The 19529-nt window shown below is 40.8% G+C and overlaps 1 protein-coding gene across 1 annotated transcript in view; it reads left to right on the top strand.

The window, feature by feature from the left end:
* Positions 1-4207: 4207 nt before the first annotated feature.
* Positions 4208-19529, top strand: part of ptprja (protein tyrosine phosphatase receptor type Ja) — a 213651-nt gene continuing 198329 nt past the window's right edge. The window contains exon 1 of the mRNA XM_072592047.1: positions 4208-4477. Coding sequence (XP_072448148.1) covers positions 4418-4477 — 60 coding nt within the window. The 5' untranslated portion in view covers positions 4208-4417. The remainder of the gene's footprint in view (positions 4478-19529) is intronic.

Below are 19529 nucleotides of genomic sequence, written 5' to 3' on the forward strand. Positions count from 1 at the left end.
TTTCAGTCCAACCTTGCCTTCCCTTTTATAAGAAAAGGCCTTAATACAGCTCATTTCACATTTACATTTGATCTCAAAATGCTTCAGATTCAATGAACTACTATTGACTGTAATAAGCATTATGTTGGTAAATTGGTAGTCAGTTTATAATTAGAATAATAGGGCATCAAACATTTTGGCTATTCTGCCTTTGCTGACTCAGAAACACAGTAATGTAGAAGATAGGAGCAGGAGGAGGCCACTTGACCCTTTGAGCCTGCTCTGCCATTCATCACAGTGATAGCTGATCATCCAACTCAATAGCCTAATCCTGCTTTCTTCTCATAACCTTTGATCACATTTGCCCCAAGTGCCCCAAGAGATATCTAGCTATCTCTTGAATACAATCAATGGTTTGATATCAATTACTTCTTGTGGTAATGAATTCCACAGGTTCACTACTCTTTGGGTGAAGAAATGTCTCCTCATCTCTGTCCTAAATGGTCCACCCTGAATCCTCAGACTGTGACCCTTGGACACACCCACCATCAGGAACATTCTCCCTGCATCTACCCTGTCTAGTCCTGTTTGAATTTTATAAATCTCGATGAGATCCTCCCTCAATTGTCTGAACTCCAGTGAAAACAATGTTAACCTAGTCAATCTCTCCTCATATGTCAGTTCGACCATCCCAGAATCAACCTGGTAAACCTTCGATACACTCCCTTGAGAGCAACAGCATCCTTCCTCAGATAGGGGACCAAAACTGCACACAATATTCTCGGTGTGGCCTCAACAAGGCCCTGTATAACAGCAACAACACATTCCTAATCCTGTACTCAAAACTTCTTGCTATGAAGGACAACATACCATTTGCCTTCTTTATCGCCTACTGCACCTGAAAACGTTATCGGATAACTATTGCTATGCAACTGGCCCCGTAGTCCCCGTCCTTTTCCCAAAGCCCTGCAATTACTTATTACTAATGTCTATACAACTCCTTTTGAAAGTTATGTTTGCATTTGCTTCACAACAGTGCATTTCAGGACAACTGACTTAATTAAAAAATATTTTTCTAATTTTCTCCCCTGAGATTTTGACCAATTATCTTAAATTTATATCTTCTGGTTTCTTGCCCCATTGCATTTGGGTTTGAAAGAGTCTGAGAAATGAAATAGTTGATTGAGTGCAATTGCACCATCCACCATGATGATGTGATGAGGGCTTGGTGAGACAGTAAAGTAGGATCTTGTGGAAGACAGATCTAATAACAGACTCCCCATCATCTTTGTAGTGATGCACAGCCTATTCATGTAAAGTTACAAATCACACAACACCAGGTTAAGGTCCAACAGGTTTATTTGGAAGCAGTAGCTTTTGCAGCACTGCTCCTTCATCAGGAGCAGAATCATAAGACACAGAATTTATAACAAAAGATTACAGTGTCATGCAACTGAAACGATATATTGAACAAACATAGATTGCCATTCTTATTCTTACAAGCCATTAATAGTTGAGTAGATGCAATAAATTATATCTTTGCTTATTCTACAACATGGTGGTTGCTCTTACACACAGTAGACCACATACACCCTTGAAGAAGTTTAGAAGATACGCATGGCAGCACTCAGAACACAGCTTTCTTGCTTCTCGTTACAATTCTTCCCTATTGACTCTAAAATCAAGACTCTGCATCATTTTGAATGCCTGTATTAAATCTCTGCTTAATCTTCTTATCTCTTAAACAATCCCAGATTCTCTAGTCCCCACATAAATAGGAAAATAAAGCTACACAAACAGAAATGAAAAGAATAGCCAGTGAATATCTCATTTGATAGTATTGAGTGAGGAAGGAATGTTGACAAAGATGATAACAAGGCCTATATTTACAAATGTTTAATAATTAACAATTACTATCACATCTACAAACTTGCTTTCCCCTTCAACATCTTTATATGTGCTGCCACATTCAAAGTTCATGCCCAGCTTTCCCAAACTAAACAGGTCTGCTCCATCCACAGTACGAAAGTGGCTCTTACCAGATCACAAATGACATCCTAAGTGACCATGACAGTGGTGCACTATATTTCTTCATTCTTATTGACCTGCTCGTCTCTGACACAGTTGACCACTTTATCTGTCTTCAACACTTCTTCTCTGTTGTCCAGACTCTCTCAGAAGGTTCCAATCTTATCAGTCTAGCTCTTTCCTTCCTGCTTCAGCATTATTACTTCTGGAGATGCTCAGTATCTATCCTTGGCCCCTCTTAATTGTCATTTATATATTTCCCTTTGGCAGCAAAGATACAATGTCACATTTCACACAAATGCAAATGAAACTTCGCTCTAACTCACCAGCACCTCTTGTGGCACCAGTAGTTGAATCTAATTTGTCATGATGTCTACCCAAAACCCGATGTAGGGTGAGCACAATTTGCTTCAGTTCAATAATGTTTAGACCACAGCCTTCATTTTCATTCCACACCACAAACTCCATTTCCTGCTGTTTCCTACTCACTCCTTTCTGTGGCTAATTTCTAAGGCTGAAACAGAAGCACACAATTGGCATGTTCTTTGACCCTACTCTGTGCTTCAGATCGTCCAGAATCTAGACTGCCTACATTCACTTCTATTACATAGTCAATCTCCTTCTTTTGCTCTAATGCAAAAACTTTATGTTATCTCCTGACGCAACAACTTCAATGCTCTTCTGCGCAGTATCCTATCTTCCAGGCTCAGTAAATTTCAAATCATTCAGAACTCTGTAACTTGGATCATAACTCACAAGACCACCATTCCTATGCTTACTCACATTGGTTTTATACCTGACAGTGCCTCAAAGTTAAAATTTTCATCTTAGGCCTCAAATCCTTCCTTGGCCACCCCTCTCTCCCTAATGCTATGACAGCCTTACAATTCTCTGACATCTCCACATCCCTCCAATTCTGATCCCTGCTTTCCATCACCCCACTTAGTGATTTTTATTTATAATTTAGATTTCCCACAGCCTACCTTTTCCACCAGGGCTATGGTCACCCTTCCAAGCTCTGTTGCAGCTGCCTCGAGCTTAAGCAATAAACTTTCTCCTGTAAACCACTCATTCCTGAATTACATCTTCCGATCTGGAGCAGAATCCCCTATTCATGACCCAGATCAGACAAAAGGTTGCCTATTTACCATGATTTTTCAGGCCCACCTTCTGATGCAGGATCCATCCCAATAGTCAGTGCACAGTAAACCATGCAAGAAGCCTCAAATTGCATCTTTGTGCTTTGCGTGGTACATGTTACTGTACTCCAGTCACAAAATATAAAAGTCAAATGTTTCTAATGACAAGCTACTGACAGAAGTGTGTAGATCTTTTCCAGTCTACCTGCTCGAAGATGTTATTACACACCTCCAAAGCAAGGTGGGACTTGAACCAGAGTCTCTTGTTTCAGAAGTGGGGGGTATTACCACTGCACTAGCATGCTAATGGGTGAGGATATAGGCTGAGAGGTGGATGATCAAGGAGGTGGTTCAGGGAATGGGGGAAGCAGATGTGAGGTCAGGTATCCAGGGAAAAGGCGGTGTGAGTGAGTGAATGGGTGGCTGATCCAATGAAGATTCAGATGGTGGAGTCAGTTTCATAGTTATTCAGGAGGTAGAGCAGGTTTTCATCCTTCAATGTCTCCTTAGTAACTATCCAGGTAAGAGAGTTGAAACTCTCCAAAATGTCCAATTCTCACTCAGAGTTGGAGACTTTTTCAGAGGGTTCCAACTGCCAGCTAGTTTCCCGTCTGGGAAACGGATTATTATCTACAAGTGTTCATTTTTCACAGCAGTTTTCTATCATATCTCATCTCACCCCATCACTTTGAAGCTTTCTTTTGAGTTTCTGATTGGGGATATTAGTGACTTTTATTTAAAATTTGGATTTCCCACAGCCTACCTTTCCCACCACCTTCCTAGTATGATGTGGTTCAGGGTCAAGTTTTGCTGGTTAATGGCAAATGCAAGAGATAGATTTTTGTTGGCTCTGAATGCCGTATATCTGATATACAATGGAAATATCTGGGGCGGGGGAATTGACACTGGCTAACGATTGAAGTTGCAGGTTAACGAAAGTGCCCTGTTCACTGGGTTGGCCCGGCCGTGTCCATTGAACTGCCTGAACTTTGCAGGTCAGTGCTCGGAGTATTTTCTCTGACGTTAGAGTTCGGGCTCCACCCTCTCTTTAATTCAACTTTCTTCCTTCTGGCAGCCCAGGTCAGTGTTTTAACTGCACCACCCCCCCCGTCAACATTATGGGTTTCGACTGCGCGTTTGTCGCCAGCAAGGTGAAGTGTGTTCTTTTTTAAAAGGGGGAGTTGGTGAACAGTTCGGTGCAGAGTCTCGACTGCTGGAAGAGGGGGCAAGAAAAGTTTCACTGGAAACTGCTGTAATTTCCTGGATCCGGGATGGAGCCAACTTGGCGGAATGCAGTGCTGTTGCTACTGGGCAGTACCTTCCTGTTTCAGGTGAGGATAGTGGGTGGCTGGAAGTTTCCAGGGACCGTTCTCTTGTGTGTGTGTCTGTGTGTGTTTAGGGTCGGGGGAAGGAAGCTGAGGGCGGGGTGTCTCTGTGGATAAGGATATGGAGATAGCCCTGTGCACCTGCCGAGAGCACCCTGTATCCCCTTGACCGAGCAGAAGGGGCTGTAGACTGCAGACACCCAGAATGCTGACAGTGTGCCCAATGTGATGGGACAAACCTTTTTCTCCCTACCGCCAACACTTCTCCAGGTCGCTAACTTGTTTACCAATTAACTCGACTGCTAAAGTGTTGCACAATCCTGATTTAACGTAAAGTTGCTGTATTCGAATCATCAGAATCAATGTTACAAGCAATATTCGCTTCTAAACATCCCTTTTACGGAGTAGATCCCGTGAGAATTCAATCTGTGTTAGGACATGCACTGTTTTATTTACATGTTATTAGCATATTGAAAGTTAGTTAATGGGGAAGCTGGAGGAGAACACTGACAACTACCAGAGATACCCTTTAGAATACAGTGCTTTTAAAATGGGTAATATTGTAAAGTGACGCTTTCTCTATGCTCGAGTCTTTCAACTGACTTCAGTTTTTTGCAATGTGATTCTCCATGTCAGGAAACAATGCTTTGGGGTTACCCATGATTCTATTTTGACCCATAGCTTTGATTAATTCCCTGGATGTTTATCCCAAATTGGAGGTCAGCCATTGTGAATTCTGATGCTTTGCTGCCCACCATTATACTCTTCTCTTGGTTTCTGTATCAGTAAAACAAGAGATAAATAACCCAGTAATGATTTTTGGTGCAGTGTCTTATTTATAAGCCTGTCTTCATTCTCAGCTGTCTGACCTGATGTGTTAGATGACAAACATATCTTGTGGATTGAGAGAAATGTTTTATATGGAAATTATTTTCAGACATTAGGTTTTAATTAACACAGTTTTCAAAGAATTCCTGAGAGGAGGCACATGTTGCATTTTGATTTCTGTTTGGTTACTTTTACAGAAATGAATCAGAAAGTTTTTCTGAAATTTTAATGGCCAGACTCTCTCTACAGAGAGAACATAATTATAGCTAAAAGACAGTTAACATAAGCAGGCACTGTATCAGGTTCATGGGAAATGGTGCATATCACCATTATGACTAAGTGCTTCTAAAGACATTCAGTAGGGTGGCATTCTTCCCTACCCACCCTTTTTTTTGTTGTATAAATAATTTTGAGATTACTAAATTTATTTCCTTTCATAAGAAGTTCAGTTACCCAAAAGAGGCATATTCTTGCTATGTCACATTTCGTCAAAGTCTGAAAGGCTATGTGTCAAACCCTAAATTTACATTTTTACCATAAAGTTCAAAAGATGGCTAAATCAATTTTAGTCTCTTGCCCAGTTTCTGCTGACAACATTATAACTTGCATTTGTATCAGAACTTTTACGGAATACAGCATTCTTCTTCATGGCCAGCAGAAAGCAATGAGCGTAAGGGAGTGCTGTTGAAGTGATGGACATACGAAGATAGTCAAGGTGACACTTGCTATGTGACCAGTGATGGAGGGGAGGACTGCTGTGGTGCATTTTGCTTGGGTTCAAGAAAGCCATTGCCACTGTCTTTAGGAACAGCATTACAGCATACAGTGTAGGGTATACACAGAGAAATGGGGCTGAAGGAGACTTCAGAAGAATTCTGTGGAATAATTTTAAAACATGAGGAATTTTGTAGTTGATGCACCAAATTACTGGAAGGCTATGGAAGTGGTTTGTAGATTTTATAGGGGTGACTTGACATATATTGAGAGTGGAGCTCAAGAACATGATTGACTCTACCAGAAAAATAAGGCAAGGTTTCAGCAACTATATGAGTGAGACGAAAATGGAAATAAACAGTGTTGATGATAGCTAGTGTGAATACTAAATTAGGGCAGGGTCATGTATTGTCACATTGAGTTTATTCAGCCTGCCGAGGCTTTATGGTAATTCCCTTCAAATATGCAGATTGGATCTGATGCTGCAATCGGGTCTGACAACTATTTCAGACAAAGATCTGTATAGGGAAGCCATTGTATCTTTGTTCCCTGCCAGACCAATCCTGAAGGAATAGGAGTTGGGATGTCGAGACCAAAAATGTGAAAAATCTGTCCTTTTTGAATCAGGAAGAACAGGAGCCCCTCCCAACCACTAACTTGAGTTGTTTACATGTACATAATTTTGATTGGACTTTGAAGGCCTATCGACATTACTGCTGTAATCAATTCCTTAAAATCTGTGTGAATCCATGTGAATTCACTGTGGTTCTGAATTTAAAAGTGTAGATTGAAAATATTTGTATATACTCATATCAGACTTGGGAAAGGTGATTACCTAACAGATAAGAGAAGTACAGTCAAGCTTTTGGGAGCATTTATCATCTGAAAGCCAAACCTTAGATTCAACATGTACTTTGTTGATAGTTAGCATTGTGTTAGCAGCAGCTCTCATGATCCCTCATTGACTGATTTTTCATGCAGTTTGTCTGACATCAAGGTCAACAAGGATTTACTCCAATTAAATACTCTGTAAGTAAGTAATGACACTAGCCATTGACTTTGCCCCCTGCTTTACTATCTATCATCTCACTGGCTGAGCCTGAAGTAGACTGTTCAGAACCATGACACTTTATTTGATCCTGAACTTGCAGCCTGATGTATGAACACATGAACACACATCTCCATATCATTGAGACTGGCTCTCATTTCATTGTTTGACGTCATCTATCATTCTCTGTGCCACAGCTCATCTGCTGATGATGCTCTCTACTTCTCTTTTGACATCTGTTAATTGAATGTTCTTCTGACCAACTATCAACCTGCATCCTTGGCATACTCAGCCCATATCCCCTTGTGCCAAGCTGTGTTTGACAATCACCCATTGCCACTAACATTTACTACTAGTGTGGCAATGTCAATGTTAAAATTCTCATTCATACTTCCAAATTCCTCCTTTTTTTTTGTCCCTCCCTGCCTCTGCCATCTCCTCTACCCCTACAGCCCTCCAAGATTTAGGGAAGGAAATAATTGCATTGGAGATTGTTCAGTGACAATTCACTGAGTTGTTCTCTGGGATGAGAGTGTTGTCCTATCATGAGAAGCTGGGTAAATTGGGTCAATATTCTCAGGCATTTTGAAGAATAACATACAAGATACTGAAGGTGTTTGCTCGGGCAGATTTTTGTTTGGGGAATCTAAAACATGAGTGTGTGGCCTTAAGAAAAGGTGTTGACCATTTAGGACTGCAATAAGGAGGAATTACTTCACTCAAAAGAAAACAAAATCTTAGAATTCTTTAATCTAAGACATTATGGATTCTTCATTTATTGCATCCATTAAATCCTGGAATACCCAGCTTTTCAGCGTGTCAAGGCTTCGAGGGATATTGGAAGTGGATGGTGAACTAGAATTGAAACCCAGGATTAGCCATGATCATATAGAATGGCAGAGCAGGCTCAATGGTCTCTGTCAGCTTCTTTTATTTTGTATAGATTATCTGCGGTCCTCCAATTCCCCACAATTCTGTATCAATGAAGTACTATGCTCCATCACTTGGTACCCATGCTTTCAGCAGACTTGGGCATAAGCTCTGGAATCTGCTTCCAAATCTCTCTGCCTTTTTAAGGTTTTTTTTTGACTGATCTTCTGGTCACTTGCTGAAAGACCTATTTGGCAGTCCTAAATGTTATTTGATAATTGCTCCTTTGAAGCACCTTAGAATATTTTAGTTTGCAATTTTGAACAGACATTTCACTGATCTGTTTTCATCCTTGACGTTTTTCTTGTATACATTTAATTTGGAGTCTTATTGGTTTGTTGCCCTGGAAATTGATAGTGTAAGGGCATACAGATTGGGTTTGTTCATCTGTGTGTTAATGGATCTTGGGACACCGTTTTGTTAAGTTGTTCTCCGGTTCCTTTTAGTGATCAAAACCTGACAACTGGTCAGCACTAGATGGTTGACTTCCTTAAAAGTTTTTGAAGTGCCCTTGTAAATCACTCAGTTGCCGCAAGAACTTTCCACCTAATAATACTGTTATCGCTATTAGGATTCTACCAACACATCATCACCTCTTCTGGGCAAATATGGATGAGCAAAATCTGACTTGCAATCACTGTTCCCGTTCTAAGAACAAAACTGTAACTTTCAGCTCCCTTGCGACTAAAGTTTCCATTTCATAATTGTACAGATTTGGAATCAAAATAACATTTATGCTTTGCATACACATTTGCGGCACAGCCCTTATCACTTGCTGTTCTGATGAGGTTGTAGTGAATCAGGTAACTTTGCTCACTGAGCTGGTAGATTTGTTTTCAGACATTTCATCACTGTGCTAGGTAACATCATCGGTGAGTCTCCGATGAGGCATTTGTGTCCTGCTTGCTGTTTGTGTATCTTGGTCTGTTGTGGTGCATGATATCACTTCTGGTTCTGTTTCTGAGCGTTTAGTAAATGGGGTCCAAATCACTATGTTTGTTAATGGATTTCCAGCTTGAATGCCAGGATGTCTTTGATGTATGGCAGGGTGGCTAGAGTTTCTGTACATGTTGTTGTGTTTTCCTGTTAAGACACTAGCCACCCTGCCATACATCAAAGGTATCTTGGAGATGACAACCAGACTACTCCGGCTCCTGGGCATCATGGTAGCCCATAAACCTACCACCACACTGAAACAACTCATTATGAATTTAAAGGACCCTGTACCAACAACCAGCAGAATGAACGTCATGTACAAAATACCCTGTAAGGACAGCAATAAACACTACATTGGACAAACGGGCAGGAAACTAGTCACCAGGATACATGAGCACTAAGTAGCCACCAAAAGACATGACCAACTAACACTATTATCCATACACACAGACAAAGAGGGACACCAATTTGACTGGGACAATACATCCATCCTGGGACAGGTTAAACCAACTAGGAGAAAGTGAGGACTGCAGATGCTGGAGATCAGGGCTTAAAAATGTGTTGCTGGAAAAGCGCAGCAGGTCAGGCAGCATCAAAGGAGCAGGAGAATTGACGTTTCGGGCATGAGCCCTTCTTCAGGAAAAATTCCTGAAGAAGGGCTTATGCCCGAAACGTCGATTCTCCTGCTCCTTTGATGCTGCCTGACCTGCTGTGCGTTTCCAGCAACACATTTTTAAGCACAGGCTAAACCAAGACATGCACAGGAATTCCTGGTGGCCTGACTTTCAAACCGGAACTCCATCAACAAACATATCGAGTTTGACTCCATTTACCAACCTCTCAGAAACAGAACCAGAAGTGATATCACCCACCACAACAGATCAAGATACATAAATAGCAAGTGGGACAGAACACCAGCACTTCATCGGAGGCTCACGGATGATGTTACCTAGCATGGTGACAAAGCATCTGAGAATAAATCTACCAGCTCAGCGAGCAAACTTACAACCTGATCCACAACCTCAGCCACAAATCTTCAAAATTGTTGTAGAGAATGTCCGTTGGAACACAGCAGAGCAGTAGATAGTAATATTATTCCATATGTAGCTTTGATTTGATGCCAATGCTATCATTTTTGATTTCAGTGCAGCTGATATCTTAAATACTCACAGTTCCCCAACCAGTATAATTTGCAGGGATCAACAACTATTTTCAGACTTGTCGCTGATTCGTTTTACTAGTTCTGTCTGGGTTTGCAGAAGATTGTGATTTCTCTACTGCTGTTTAAAGTTGATGGAAGTGCACCAGAGTGATATCACCTATAATTACAGTCTATTGCTCTGATTTAAAGAATCCTGGTCAGCTTAAATCCTCTGGTTTATGAAATTGAATTTTACATGACTCTTGGAAGGAAGAATGAGCAGTTTTCTGGGACCCTGAATTAGTTCACACTTGCGTTAGGTTTGTGACAAACCGCATTACTAAGCAAATAACTTTGCTTCCATTATCCAGCTTTATTTTAACTTCTCATGAATTTGATTTTTCTAATATGAGTGCCATCTTTCACCATTTGTGTTCCATTGAACTATTAGCCTCTAGCTATCCTTTCTTTTATGGGACCCTGGCAGACTAACTCACTTGTCTGTGAAAGTCAAAGATATTTTAATAATGCTTATAATGCGAGCTTTATGATGGCTCCATCTGCACCCTTCACCATAGCAACATGAATCAGCTGGAACTAGTATCCAGGTAGAAATGCTGATTAGGTATTCTTTACAGCCTGATTCTATCCAATCCTGAAATCAGATGGGCAATTCAAAATGTACCCTGTTGCACCCTGACATTTTTAATGGTTCTCTGTAACTTGGAGATCTAGAATCTATCCACCAGCATTGCAGCAGCCTTTGTCATTGTCTGTAAGTCTGAAAAATTGTATCTTCCTAGTAAAACAATCTAGGTATTTCTTCCATCTTTAACAGTCCAGTAATCCAGATACATTGTCAGGCAGACTTCAGCTTTGGAAACATGTCTTCATTCACCATAAAAGTAAGGGCAGAAATGTACGTACAAAGCTTGTCATTGTAACAACAATAGCTAATTTTATCAGAAGCCAGTAGGGAATGGTCACTCGGGCACAGAGGTCTTACCCAGGGTTGCATGGGAACGTTTCTCTGACATCAACCTCAGCAGGTAACCCACCTCCATTTGGTAAAAGAGAAATGTTTCAGGAGCTTGATCTCTGCAATAATGAATGGCTTCCGTTTGTGCTGCAGTGGAAGCTGAGGCTTTGACCAGCTGGTAATGGTTCAGAGTGCAAAGATTCTTCCCTTGCACACTGGGAAGTACAGGCTCCAAGCTCTGTGCAAAACCATCTACCAAGTTGTTTCTAGCTTCCTCCATGCTCCTTTACAGTGACAGCAGGTTTTCTGACAGGCCTGTGAATGTACTAAGACTTTCTGTCAGCATGCCTATCAGTATTTGTGCAAGTGTGAGATTCGGTGAGGCGTTTCTTCATCGTAATCGCACTATTGTTCCTGTCTGACTTCATTCACCCTGAGCTGTTGTTTTTCATTTACTCGGTCATGGAATGTGGGCCAGGATTTACTGCCCATCCCTAGTTGCCCTTATGATGGTGCTGAGCTCCATTCTTGAACTGCTGTGGTCCAGTTGCTATAGGTACACCCACAAAGTTGTTTGGAGAGAAATTCCAGGAGTTTGAACAGCGACACTGCACAACTTGGGATATATTACTCAGGATAATGAGCGCTTTAAGAAGCGATCTTACAGGTGGTGGTGTTTCCATGCATCAACTGCCCTTGTCCTTCTAGGTGGTAGTGGTCATGGGTTTGGAAGGTGCTCTCTAAGGGGCTTTGTGCAGTGCATCTTTTAGATAGTACACACACCAAGGAGCCCGAGCAAAACTGGAATCAGTCGGCATTGGGGGCAAACTCTCATACATCACTCGTCTCCAGCCATTTCCAGTCCCATGTGTAGTCAGAATGCAGAATTTCTTCTCAACCTAGCTATTTCAGATGCTGAGAAGTTGTGATAAAGATACAGTCGTAATTATCACTAATACTATACAGGAAATGAGGAGGCGCAAAAAGCTTAGAATATGTTTTTAATTTTACAGACGTGATTCAGTTCTAGGAATCACAGCTAATGTTAGTCCTGAGCTACTGATCTTGGGTGGTGGAAAGAATGAGTGTTGTGGGCATGATGCCAATTAAGCGGTCTGTTTTGGCCGAAATTGTGCCAGGATCTTGTGTTGTTGGAACTACAGTCTTCCGGGCTTGTGCCTTGTAAATGGTGCACAGGCTTTGGAGAGTCCAGAAGCGTTCTATTCACTGCAGGATTCCTAGGCTCTGGCCTGCTCTTGTAGCTCCTGTACATATCTAGCTCGTCCAGTTCAGTTTCTGGCCAATGATAACTCCTAGGGTATTGGTGGTGGGGTATCCAGTGGTGGTAATAGTTTAAAAATCACACAAGGCCAGGTTATAGTCCAACAGCTTTATCTTGAAGTACAAACTTCTGGACCTTAGTGGGGGAGGAACATAACAGATGGAATTTATAGCAAAACCTTATGTTATCCTGGGAATGTGACTTGAAAGAAGTTCTGAGATTTACATATTAATGATTCGAAACCTGCAACCCATTCTAAGTGATTAAAGATTTAACAGCAATTTAGGTTTGTTCAATACACCACATCAGTTGTATGATAGTTTGATCTTTTACAATAAATTCTGTGTCCTAGGATCCTGCCCCACTAGCTACCTGACAAAGGAGCAACACTCTGAAAGCTTGTACTTTCAAATAAACTTGTTGGACTATAACCTGGTGTTGTGAGATTTTTAACTTTGTTCACCCCAGTGCAACACTGGCACCTCCACATAGTGGTGGTAATACCATTGAATGTCAAGGGGCGATTGTTGGATTCTTTGCTTCTTTGTTATTGGAGATGGTGATTGCCTGGCACTTGTGTGATGCAACTTGTGTGTACTTGCCACTTGTTGACCCAAGCCTGGATATTGTCCAGATCTTGATGAGTTTGGATAATTCAGTGACTGAAGAGACACAAATGGTGCTGAACACTGTGGAAATCTTGGCGATCATCTCCACTTCTAACCTTATGATGGGGGGGGGGGGGGAAGGTCATTGAAGAAGCAGCTGAAGGTGGTTGGGTCTAGGATACTGCTTCGAGGAACTCCTGTAGAGATGTGCTGGAGCTGAGATGATTGACCTCCAACAACCATGACAATCTTCCTCTGTGCCAGGTATGACAGGCAACTTGGGACTGACATTAGCTGTGATTCTTCGGTCGAATGTGACCTTGATGTCAAAGGCTGTCAGTACCACCTCACCTCTGGAATTCAGTTCTTTCATCCATGCTTCAACCAAAACTGTAATGAGGTCAGAAGCTGAGTGGCCCTGGCAGAATCCAAACTGAGGGTCTGTTTTGGCTGAGCAAGTGCTGCTGAACCTAGTGATTGCAGATGATGAGAAGTTTTGATTACGACATGATAGTAATTATCACTAATACTATACAGGAAACAGGAGGTACAGAAAGCTCAGAATGTTTTTAAATTTGCAGTTATGAATCTGTTCCAAGTTCATGTTAACGTCAATCTTGAGTTGCCTGTCACAAAATTTCTGGCCCTTATCAGTGTCTGATCATAACTGAGGATGCAATGGATATGTTTTCATTTTGTGCTATTTCTTCCTTAATTGATGTATTTGACTGATGACATAGGCCCCTCGTTGACCTACATTGATTGGCTATCTCACATGCAAAAAGCTAAAGGTTCCTGAAAACTGGGGCTTCTTTAGAGTCCAAAAACTTCCAAGTTGTCATGAGTGATAGTTGAAGTCAGGAACAAAGTTAACACTCTGCGACACTCTGGAAGTGCTGGAAATGTTTGGCAGATCTGGGAGCGTATGTGGAGAGACAATTCAAGTTGATGCTTGAAGTCGAGTGTGAGTGTTCAGAAGAAATCTAATAACTGAGTGAATTAGGTCGCAGTTCTCCAGGACACGCTGTATCAAGGCTGACTAATAAATTATTAACAAAAGAAATCTCGAGAGATTGACCTGACATCGGCTGGTCCTGTCACATTTGTCAGATAATCATGCAAATTAATAGCCAAACAATAAGATATTTTAAGCTGTGCATACAGGAGACAGCTTGTCAATGGTTTTAGCTGGTTAATCGTTAGCTTATGTATACTTGGGGAGGAGTGTGTCTTTATGTGGACGGGGGAAGATTATAGCAGTGCTCAGTATCTTCCAGTGTTCGTTCTTTTGTAATGTTTTTAAGAGTTGTTAAGTGTAGTGATTGATTTTTGTGTGCTGAATACCAAGATAGAACTATAAGGTTATTGTGACTATTTAACTTAACAGAGCTTAGTTTGCACCAAGTCCAGGTCTAACTCTAGTCGCTCCTCTAAAGCAGTGTCATCTTTCTAAAAGAAGGCAGAAAATAGTGGAAATTTGCACCAGCTCTTTGCATAACTGCAAAAAGTGTTGGGGTGACTGTTTGAATGGATAGTTATTGAAAGGTATTTTATCTGCAAGTTCGACTTGTGCACTTACAAGAATGGAGTTGTTACAGCAATTCAACTGGTGATCAGGAGGAAGATTCAGATCATTTATGTGTAGAATAATATTTGTGACACGATCATGGATGCTTTGCCCTTTTTCATTGCAGCTTGCTGAGCATTTTGATTCACTGACTTCAGTGGGGGGTCTTTGATATCTGTTGGCCCACCAGTGGAAAATGTCACTGATATTTATAGGTTGGTGGTTGGCTGTGTCCTTTTTATAAATCTCATTAACATCACGTGATTAATTAGGGTGAAAAGGGGAAGTACAGAGTGCAATTCTTGTATTGCTACAATGCAAGTGTGACACTAAAATAACCGCAGCCTGGTTTGGTAATGCAGAAATATCTTAAAAATAGGATGGGTGGATCCCATTATCCTGAGCCTTTTACTGGTAGTATGTTTCAAATTTGTTCCTGTTGCTGATAAAAGGCTTTTTTATTGCTTTCAGTTTCCTCCTATTCTTTCTTAAAGGTACTAATTTATTGGTGCGCAGTTCCACAGGTACTGCTAGCTTACTACTGCCTTACCAAAGCTGTTATATCTGACCCTTGACAGTTGTAGAAAGTGCACGTATGGACTTGTTTTAGGACAGAACTAAGCTCAGCCATGATTTCTGCAAACAATCCCCTCACCCCTGTTCTTGGAAGAGCTGCCAACATTCCCAACTAACATATAGCAGGCTGCTGATATTGTTATACTGGGCACTAAAAGAGTCTATGCCTTAAGAAAATGAGAGGTAAAGAAAATTGCAAAGAAAGTAAGTTGTTACTGAGTAGCATGGGGCATGACGAGATAGAGGGGATGGCATTTGGCACCAGACTCTTTGTTTCTTTTACTTCAACAGCAAAATGCAAACCTGCATTGATTTGCTGTTTAAAAGGTCAGGCTCAATTTTGAACTATTCAAGGCATTAGTTTTTCAGTTTTTTTGAAAGGTCTTAGATCAAAGCTAACAGTCATATGGCCAGTGAATGCTCAAGGGCTTTGTTAGACATCAGGATTTGGGATCTATAAGCCATTGCTATATTAACAATGGCAAACCTTTAGCAATAAATCAAAGGCAAAGAACAATTTCCATCCTAACAAATTGAGAATCCTGACCAGTACTGCTCTCACCTGCTAAACTTCTGCCTTTTTCCTTTGTAAGCTCCAACTGCATGCCCCTTCGTAGATGTTTCTGTTTACCGGTGTCTTCATTTTGTTAAAATCAGAATTTATGTGCACACGAGCAAATTCAAGAATTTCTTGCCTTTCTGTAATTATTTGATATACGTTTACAGCCTGAGTTGAAAAATATAGTCACAAATGTAAATGGAGACACAGATTCTTTCCAAACGGTTAGAAATGAATCCATCGTGAAATGTCATCTTTATACACAATTTTGCATGGCCAGTACATTTCCATCATTGTGTCTTGACTTCAGGTGTGATTTGGATGTGTGTAAAGAACAACCCCCAGGCCAGGAAATGTAAATTGTGTGTTGATCAAATTTAGAAAAGTACCAGAATAAAGGGACAAGAAGTGTTGTAGCCTTGAGACCAAACGGTATTGGTTAAAACTAATGCTATAGACTTACCAGCTGAGGTGCATGAAGTTTGCTGAACATATACAAATTGGAACTCCAAATCTTCATTCTTCCTATTGCATTAGGTTCTTAGCTTCATTTGTTCCTTTTAGCATGAGTGTTGTCCTGTTTTATTGCATCAGCCTGAGCTTCGAGAGCTTCAATTTTTTGGGTCGCAGTCTTGAGCCAGCTTGTAAAAGCTGACAAAGCTTATAATTTTGCACAAAGCATGATTGTCTGACTTACATTTCATGTGCACTTGATACCTTTCTGCAGTAACCATTCTAACAGCCACAAACTACTTGTTAGTTTATTCCATTTATATCTGATGTGAACGAATCTGTTGGGTGGTGTAGCGTGATTTGTCAAATTCATTGGCTGATAACTCTCCACAGGTCATCTTTGTGGGTTTGCTTTGCTTCTTTCTAGCTAAATACTTGAGTGCAAAGTGATTCAGCTTCTTGGAGTTAGAATACAGCTTTCCTGATGCTTCCTCTTTTTATGTGACATCCTTCACAATATTTACATGGCCTTACATTTTCTGCTGGCCCCTCTGTGATTCTCTTCTTTTTCCCAATATATGTGCCTCTGTTCAGCTTGGAATGTGTTTCTTAGCACAATACAAAGTCTCACCTTTCTCCCATCACTACGTTGTAGCTGATGAATAATGTTATGGACCAGATCAAGCTCCCTCAAAATATATTAAGAAGATAGACTATACCCTAACTTTTTCTTATTTTAAAAGTAAGTGTAAGGTTTTGTGTTCCAGATGTGGTTCAGTTGGTCAAACTATTCAATGTTAAGCAAGATTCATTTTTTCCGTACACTATAGATATAATACAACAAAAGAAAACATAAAGAAAAGAATTGATTTAGCTCTAACTCTATGAAAATGCTTAACAAAATAATAGATACAGTAACTGATACAAATTAATTGTTCCAGTACAGTGCCATCCTATAAACAGACCCCTAACAAAGGCAAATTCAGAAAATCTGAAATTCAGATTGTCTCTCAGTAGCAGGAAACCACTAAGAGAAAACCTAGACCCGGAGAGATGTACAGCAGCTTTTAAACCCAGCTGAGACACACCAGCAACAATTGCTGAAAGCTGAGAATAGAGCAATTCACCGCTTGGTTGGAAAGTTGATGTGGGAGGATGGGCATCAGATGTATGGGCAAGGGGACCAGTTGTAGGAAATGTGAGCTGTCTACAACCAAACAGGACTAGGAAAAGAATCTTTGTAGGGAGATTTGCTAGGACTGCATGGAAGACTGAAATTAGATAGTCATGGGAATGGGAACCCAAGGGCAAAATTCAGAGCAGAGAATGGGAAACAGAAACTTAATGAGTGGCTCTAAAAAAACATTGAGAAAGCAGAGTTTAAAAATTGTATGCTGTAGAAATTGACACGGAAAGGTATATACATAAACGCAATACGTTTAGTGAATGAGGCTGAACAGGCTGGGACTGTTTTCCCTGGAGCGTCAGAGGCTAAGGGGTGACCTTATAGAGGTTTACAAAATTATGAGGGGCATGGATAGGGTAAATAGGCAAAGTCTTTTCCTTGGGGCTGGGGCGTCCAGAACTAGAGGGCATAGGTTTAGGGTGAGAGGGGAAAGATATAAAAGACACCTAAGGGGCAACTTTTTCATGCAGAGGGTGGTACGTGTATGGAATGAGCTGCCAGAGAAGGTGGTGGAGGCTGGTACAATTGCAACATTTAAGAGGCATTTGGATCGGTACATGAATAGGAAGGGTTTGGAGGGATATGGGCCAGGTGCTGGCAGGTGGGACTAGATTGGGTTGGGATATCTGGTTGGCATGGACGGGTTGGACTGAAGGGTCTGTTTCCATGCTATACATCTCTATGACTGAGGACGCAGACATTGAGCAGCATGATATCATTGCTGTAATGGAAATATGACTTAGAGGGGGTGAGCTTGGCAGCTCGACATCCGTGGGTGCAGAGTTTTTAAGCAGGATAGAGAAAGATACTTTAAAAATCGGTGTAGTTTGGCAGTATTGATTCAAGGTTCAGTTGCAGCTGAAAAGAGGGTGGGGGAATGATACACTAAATAAGCAACAGATAGATTTAGATGGGTTGAGCTTCAGAACATAAACAGGTAGCAACATTGCTAGGTGTGCGGTATGGAACTGCCAATAGTGGGAGAGGGGTAGAGAAGTGAATATGTGGGCAATTTTCTAAATCCAAAAACAATAGTGCAATAATAGTCAGAGTCTTCCTACACCCAAATATCAACTGGTATGTCAAGGGCACAGTTTATTTTTTTAACCAGCTCAATGAGAGGGTGTAATTCTAGATTTAGTTCTTGGAAATAGAACTGGGAAAGATGATAATGGACTAGTAGGTGTCCGTTTTGGACATACTGATCATTATACAGTTAAATTTAGCATCATTATGGAACAGGGCAATGGTTGAATAGGAGTAACAGTTGTTAAGAGGAAAGGCACACTTCACAAAGCTGAGGGGTGGTTTAGCGAAAGTGGACTGGCGACAGTTACTTCAGGGAAAGTCACTGGGAAATCAAGGGGAGGTGTTCAAAAATGAGATTCTACAGGCACGGTGAGACAAGTCCCCATAAAGCCAACAGGATCTTCCGCAATACAGGATAAGACAAAACAGTAAAAAAAATAGGGCTTATGAAAATCACAAAAATGTAGTAATTTAAGAAGCTTGGAAGAGTAGTGAAAATACAGGGGTGATGTAAAAAAGGAAATTAGGAAAACAAAGCGAGGATACCAAAAAACATTGATTAGTAAAAGTAAGGAAATCCAAAGATGTTTCAACAGTACATTGAGTAGAATGTTGCAAAGGAAAGGGTTAGGCCAATGAGAAATGCAATGTGAATGTGAAAGATGCGGAAAGAGTTTTTTTTTGCCCCTGACTTTACAAGGAAGGAAGATGCAGATATTTTAATTAAAGCAGAAGAGCATGAAATATTGGATTAATAAGTGTAATGAGAAGAAAAGTACGAGAGGGACTGACCTCCTGGATAGTGGTTAAACCACCAGGGCAGGATGACTTGTATCCTACACTGTTAAAGGAAGCCTGTGAGCAAAAACTGAATGCTCGAGGGTCATTTTTTTAAATCCTCACTAGATACACATGAGGAATGGAGTTTGCAAATGTGCCATTAACCAAAATTGTGGGGGGATAGACCAAACAATTACAGGTGAGTCTGGGGCAAGTTATTGGAACTAGTTTGGAGAGAGAGGATTAACTGTTACTTCAAGAGAACCGAATTAATCAAGATTAATAATCAGCATTGTTTTGTTAAGGGAAAGTCGTGTCTTACTAACTTAATTTTTTTTGGGAAGTAACAAGGAACATGGGTGAGAATAGTGCAGTGGCTGTTGTCTCCCTGGATTTTAGTAAAATATTTGACAAGGTCCAACATAGTAGCTTATTTGTAAAA

Source organism: Chiloscyllium punctatum, chromosome 22 (genome assembly GCF_047496795.1).
Source record: "Chiloscyllium punctatum isolate Juve2018m chromosome 22, sChiPun1.3, whole genome shotgun sequence".
In the NCBI taxonomy this organism is placed as follows: Eukaryota; Metazoa; Chordata; class Chondrichthyes; order Orectolobiformes; family Hemiscylliidae; genus Chiloscyllium; species Chiloscyllium punctatum.